The sequence below is a fragment of the Cynara cardunculus genome, unplaced genomic scaffold (assembly GCF_001531365.2).
Source record: "Cynara cardunculus var. scolymus isolate 2C unplaced genomic scaffold, CcrdV1 Un_Scaffold_6834, whole genome shotgun sequence".
NCBI lineage: Eukaryota > Viridiplantae > Streptophyta > Magnoliopsida > Asterales > Asteraceae > Cynara > Cynara cardunculus.
The window spans coordinates 5,244-11,293 of record NW_020203189.1 but is presented as its reverse complement, the minus strand read 5'-3'; the positions used below and the strand labels follow the sequence as shown (position 1 = coordinate 11,293).

General features: G+C 33.1%; 1 protein-coding gene across 1 annotated transcript; it reads right to left on the bottom strand.

The window, feature by feature from the left end:
* Positions 1-2,167: 2,167 nt before the first annotated feature.
* Positions 2,168-5,210, bottom strand: LOC112504773 (cytochrome P450 704C1-like). The gene is made up of 6 exons (XM_025108728.1): positions 4,923-5,210; positions 4,474-4,689; positions 4,075-4,377; positions 3,533-3,865; positions 3,190-3,393; positions 2,168-2,209 (listed from the first exon to the last, which is right to left on the bottom strand). Exons 1-6 carry the CDS (start codon positions 5,208-5,210, stop codon positions 2,168-2,170), a joined length of 1,386 nt encoding a protein of 461 aa, XP_024964496.1.
* Positions 5,211-6,050: the final 840 nt, after the last annotated feature.

The window sequence follows — 6,050 nt, the reverse complement described above, 5'->3', positions numbered from 1 at the left end:
GAAATCCAGGATCAATCGGGCCAATCGGAACACTGAGTTTGAGGGGGTGTCGTCCAGACACACTGGGGGATCGATTAGTACAGCACAACATCGAAACAGGATGGTGAGTATCTAATCTTTTTTGAAAATGTAATTCGTTCTTTATGTTAGTAACAACTTAACCTAATTGTCTAATGTAGGCACAAGTAATGGGTCGTGAGCCTACTGCTACTAAGGTGTTTGAGCGCACTCACTACATGAACCGGAAGTTCGATCAAAGTTCGTCCGACCCACCTACCGATCCTCCTCAGTTCAGTTACCATAAAACTGCTAGGTATCATGTAAGTTTTCTAAAACCGTTACTTCGATTAATAGATACGTTTGGTAGGTTTAAAGTACTATATTTTAATAAACATAGTGATGGTATTAGTTTGGGCTGCCATTGTTGGGCTGCCATTGTTGGGCAGACATTAGACTAAGTAGATAGGTTGAGAATGTGACTACCATTGGTATTATTAGAATGCTTTGATTGTTAAAAACAGACATTTGATATGTTTTATTTACAGTCGTTATGCTGCTAAAATTTCTACATACATAAMCTCACCYRTTTTTGTTTTGGTGAACCATAAGAGCGATTTCAATCGTTTAGGGGTGAGTCACAGTCTAGTACCGACATCCCTCCTCTGATGAGGCATCTCTTTGGGAGTAAAGTGTTGGAGGACGGAGGAAGGGCCGCATCTTTGGTTTCAAGACCTCCCAGGATCCCTCTTATGCTATGACGGATAGATGTAGCAGTAGCACCAGGAGATCATACGAGTCAACAGTGGAGGTATGTTGATTATATTATTATATACTTTCTCATTACTAAAATTGCGAACAAATAACTGATTTTGTCGAATATTGAATATTTACAGGTTACGGAGTTGAGAGAGAAGTTGGCAAGGAGATGAGGAACTGGAGACCGAACGGAACAACATGGCAGATTTGGAGGCCAGACAAACTGCTTCGTTAGCCAAACAGGCCAGACAAGCTGTCGCGTTAGCCGAACATGCGGCCTTATCGGAGCATCTTGCGGTATTTATGTGGCAGTCAGATACATTTTCTCCCCTCCCCCACCTCCCAGTAGTTAGATTGTATTAATTTGAACATTAAAATTGTATAATTGGATATTTTAAATTGTATGAATTGGATATTTTAAATCGAATGAATTGGTTAGTTTTAATTTGTTCACAGTTTTGGTTTGTGATATTATGGTCAATTTTTGTATAAATAAATACAGGAATTATGTAATTATAAAAAATTATTTTTAGATTAATACAAATTAGCGAGGGAAAATCCGTCGCTAAAAGTCCTTCCCTGTCCGTCGCTAATCCGTCGCTGAAAGTTCCCTCGCTGATCCGTTGTTGAAAGTTCCCTCGTTGATCCTCGCTGAATCTTTTCCCTCGCTGATCTGTCACTAAAAGTAACCGTCTTTGATCGTCGTTACCTACGAGTTTTTGTCTGACGGACTATTAGCGACAGATCAACAACGAAAGACCCTTTTAGCGACGGATTTGCAAAAGAAAATACTTTTATTTCTGTAGTGAATATCAAATACTTATAAACACAAATATATAATATTTGTATCGGTCTTTCATTTTCAACTTCATGAGTCATGTTTTTATTTATTTGAATTTTAACATTAAGTAATATTTGTTTGAAATATACGACGTGAGCTTAAAAGTAAGAAATCAAATGAGAGATTTATATAAAATATTTCAAATTGATGATGATAAATTATAAAACTTTATTGATAAAAAAAATCTTTTGGAAAGTATTTTTTTGTATTGAAGGAAGTATCTGATGATAGGGTTTTGCTAATAAAAATTGGTGGAAAGCTAGTGTAACAAAAGTAAAAAAGATTTTGTAAAACTTAGGCATTGGCGATGCCATAATTGCGTAAGTTACATCATCAGTTTTGGTGACGAAATGGTACACCCCAGCTTTCACTAGGGTCGTGACAACATGTAAGTTGTAACTTAATAAATCATACAAATCATTCATCACATTGCATCAAAAGAGTTAAAACATCATAATAACTTAAACATTGTTAATATACCAAATAGATCAAACATAGTAGTTATATTATTCGGTGCAACACAASATAATGACATATATTCAAGGTYAWKGTSACWYCCAACATMTGCCCTTACATKATATTTCCCTTAATTGCTCTCGGCTTTGTCTGCTCCTAAAACAAACGTTACTTGTTAGCTTCAAGTTCAATGAGTTCAWAGTTTAGASAGTTAACATCCATTTRTACAWARCAATGCAGCAAAAGGGTTTCATAAAMTTGACAACATATAACTAAACATCACATACGAGCTTGCTTGTCAAAGTATATGTATCATTAAAAGATGAGTTTCATAATTGTTGATTATGCATACCATAGATAGAACATACATGCAACTTGCACATGATTAATCGAGATATTATATGTGAACTAGCATACAATAAGTAATTAGATTAAAAATTAATTATGAGAAACACAACTACATTTGTTTACTGAACACATATGAGCATACGATAGATGTTTTGTTGAACATTTTATATTAGAATTGTTCACACATAAGAAAACCCGATTGACCTAGCGTGTTCGACACGGAAAATGTTCAACAAAATATATATTACCACTTATTTCCCATTTGTTAAACCATGTATATTGTTATACTTTTGCTTTCTATTTAATTGTGATGACTTGAGAAAAAGGTTTTGCGCTTGTTGTATTATTAGGTTGTTAGACACGAGATATAGGTTATGCCCCCAAATATCACCTCTATTTTATATATGATGTTTTAAATTTAAGGGTAATTGYGTGTRTATATATACCGTATCTTTTSGAAACACAAATATGCAGTGGGCCATCGATCTGAAKATTGATCRTGGTTTTGTACTTTGGGATTTTGTTTTTATCGCTCAACTTGAACACGAAGCAACCCAACAAGATAGAAGAGAATATCTTCATTTGCCTATATGCGAAATCTCGGCCCAAACATATTCTAGGTCCCGCCTGTGTATAAATAAAACCAATTACTACTATGAATGTGTATCATCAATAAAAAGCTAGAAATGTCGCATATATGGACATGTTGGTTGTTTGCAACAGTGACTTGTACCTTATTCAGTAGAAGTTGCACCTTGTGGATATGAAATTAATGGTATTATACTAACCTGAAAAGCTGTAAACTTGAAGGGGCTCTCTGGGTGGAAGCAACCATCTCGATCAAGCCATCTTTCTGGTCTAAACTCATGTGCATCCTCACCCCATATGGACTTCATCCTTCCCATTGCATATGGCAAGTAAAATACCATATCCCCTTTCTCAACATTACAACCATCTGGTAGAACGTCATCTGAAAAGCATATCTTTACGTCCTACATAATATCATTTCATCTTCATATTCTTACAAATTATCAGGATAAGAGTTGCACACAGATACCGATTGCTAAAGGCTCATCCTTAGAAAGCAAATATAAGAAATTAAACAAGTGTTGGACGAAAAAATTTGCATACCATCGACAAGGCAGGATAGAGTCTGAGGGTTTCCGTTAAATTTGCATGAAGATATTGCATCTTATCAAGAGCTTCCTCACTCACATAGGCTGCAAACTCCGCAACATTTGTGATCTCTAATTCTTTCATGTTAATGTTGGTTGCTTCTTTAATTTCTTTTGCAACTTTATCTTGAATATGAGGATGTTTGCAAAGCATGTAAATGAACCAATACAAAGTAGTTGCTATAGGATCTTTACCAGCAAGTACAAACGCTACTACTATGTCTCGTATGTACTTTGGATCTGTATTCTTGATCTGCAAAAACCTCGACAAAATGTCTTCTTTCTTGAACTGAAAATTCCATATAAAAATTAGTTTAAAACATTTTCTATGCTTGAAATTTTAATGAAAAGCGTCGAACTATACATATGTCAACGGGAAAGTTCAATTAGAAACACTAAAATTTTGGGAACCAACTATTCATGACAAATATACATGAATATTAATCATTAGTAGTTGATTCTCAACTGGGTTTTCAAAATATTTAGCATTTCAAATACCTCTTCCTTTACCAATGAATCATCCCTTATGTTGTGCATTTGCTCAATCTTGGTCTGGATCAACTTATAAACATAGTCATYAATCACTTTGATATTTTTCTGTAACTCCKYTTCTGTTCCAATATTCAAAGCCTTCTTGATCTTCCATGATATGTCAAAAAATCTTCGAAGAATCAACGTATTTGCATCATCAAAGGCACGACTGAATCTAATACCTTCTTCACTTGAACCAGTAATGTTGTCARCATCAATTCCAAAACCAACTTTAAATATTGAATCCGTCGTTGCTTTCATGAACAAGTCCTGGATGTTTGCATATTGGGACGTAATGTTTAGCTCTAAGGACAATAATCAATRAAGTAAGTAAATGTTTAGTGAGGAAACTATTGAGGAACCTACAGTTATATCGATTTTTTTGTTGCTATTTGCTGCTTCTGACAAAATGTTGCCGACTTTTATTGTGTTTTTTCTAAAGACTACACTGCTAAAATCTCTCAACACTTTCGTAGAGAACTCGTGGCTTGATACCTTCCTCTGTTCTCGCCATTCGTCACCATCGACTGTGAATATTCCGTCACCAAATAGATCCTTTAGGATGTTGTGGATATGCGCTCCCTACAATATTTTTTCACAATAGTAATTTGTAAAATGAATTCCATAAGAGGGTATGGTATACCAATATCTCAATACAGGGAACCTTAATCGAAAAATTAGATGGAGCAAAAAAGTGAAGGATATATATTCCGAGTGTTGGTTAAAAATGGATTCCATTGAGGTTGGTTAGACCTAGAAGAAAAAGGATAAATGAAAAACTGAAATTATCACATCCAATTAGGACACGCACACACCTTGCCATAATTTTTGAAATTTGTCTTGAGGATATACTCCACAATCGAAGGATCAGATGTATAAATCTCACCGCGAAAAGGGTTAAACACTCTATAAGTTTTGTATATTGTGGCGAGATTAGTATTGTAATCATGCAACGTGCGATAGTTGATGAGTTGATTAAACCTAGTTCCGCCACATGGATGGTACGTCTTCGTCTTCTTCCCATATTTTTGTGATTGATGGTAGATATAGGCTAAAAGAAGAAGAAATAGAGGTATGAAGATTGACTTTGAGAGAAAATCCATCTTGTGAGAAATGAGAGGGAATGTGTTCCTTTGATCACTGTTAGGGATGAGTACTCATATATATATATATATATAGGATCCCCTTTATTACCTTGATAATTTTTATCATTATTATAATAAAAATAGCTCTTATTATTGTTAGAGTAAATTACATTTTTAATTTATGTGGTTGTCACATGTTGTTAGCTCTAGTCACATTTAAATTAAATAATATTTTGATTTTTTTTTTACTTTTTTTAAACATATTTCCTATTATAAATAATATTTTGTGGCGTAATTGATGAAACCTTTGGAATTCATCCTAAAGTTTTAGTTTCTATACGTATTTATTATAAGGGTTTGATATTCATATACCATGCTATTTCTTAACCCTAATAAGAGGGGTATGTATAAGATTAAATTTATTATATTATATTTTAGACATTATATAAAGGTATTGTATTTTGATTCTTATTTCGAGAACTTACTTTTTGAATCTCTCTTTTCTTTTATACATATAACATCAACCAAAAAAACTTAATATTGTTTCTTTGGAAAAAACTTAATATTGTTTCTTGAATGACCCTCTATCTATATTATATTATAAAGTATTTAACAAAAAAATTGAAATCATTTTTTATACATGCATTACTATTTATTGATGCATATTACTTAAAATTCAAGATTAAAAAAATAATGCACAAATACAACTTATTAAAGCTCACATGTTTAAATTCGTGTAACTAACTGTAGATAAACATAATCAAATACAAGATAAACATTTTATTTTAAATATAAAAAATTTAAAATATAATTAGAATAATCATTGCGTTCTTACAGAATACATAATTATTATTTTTA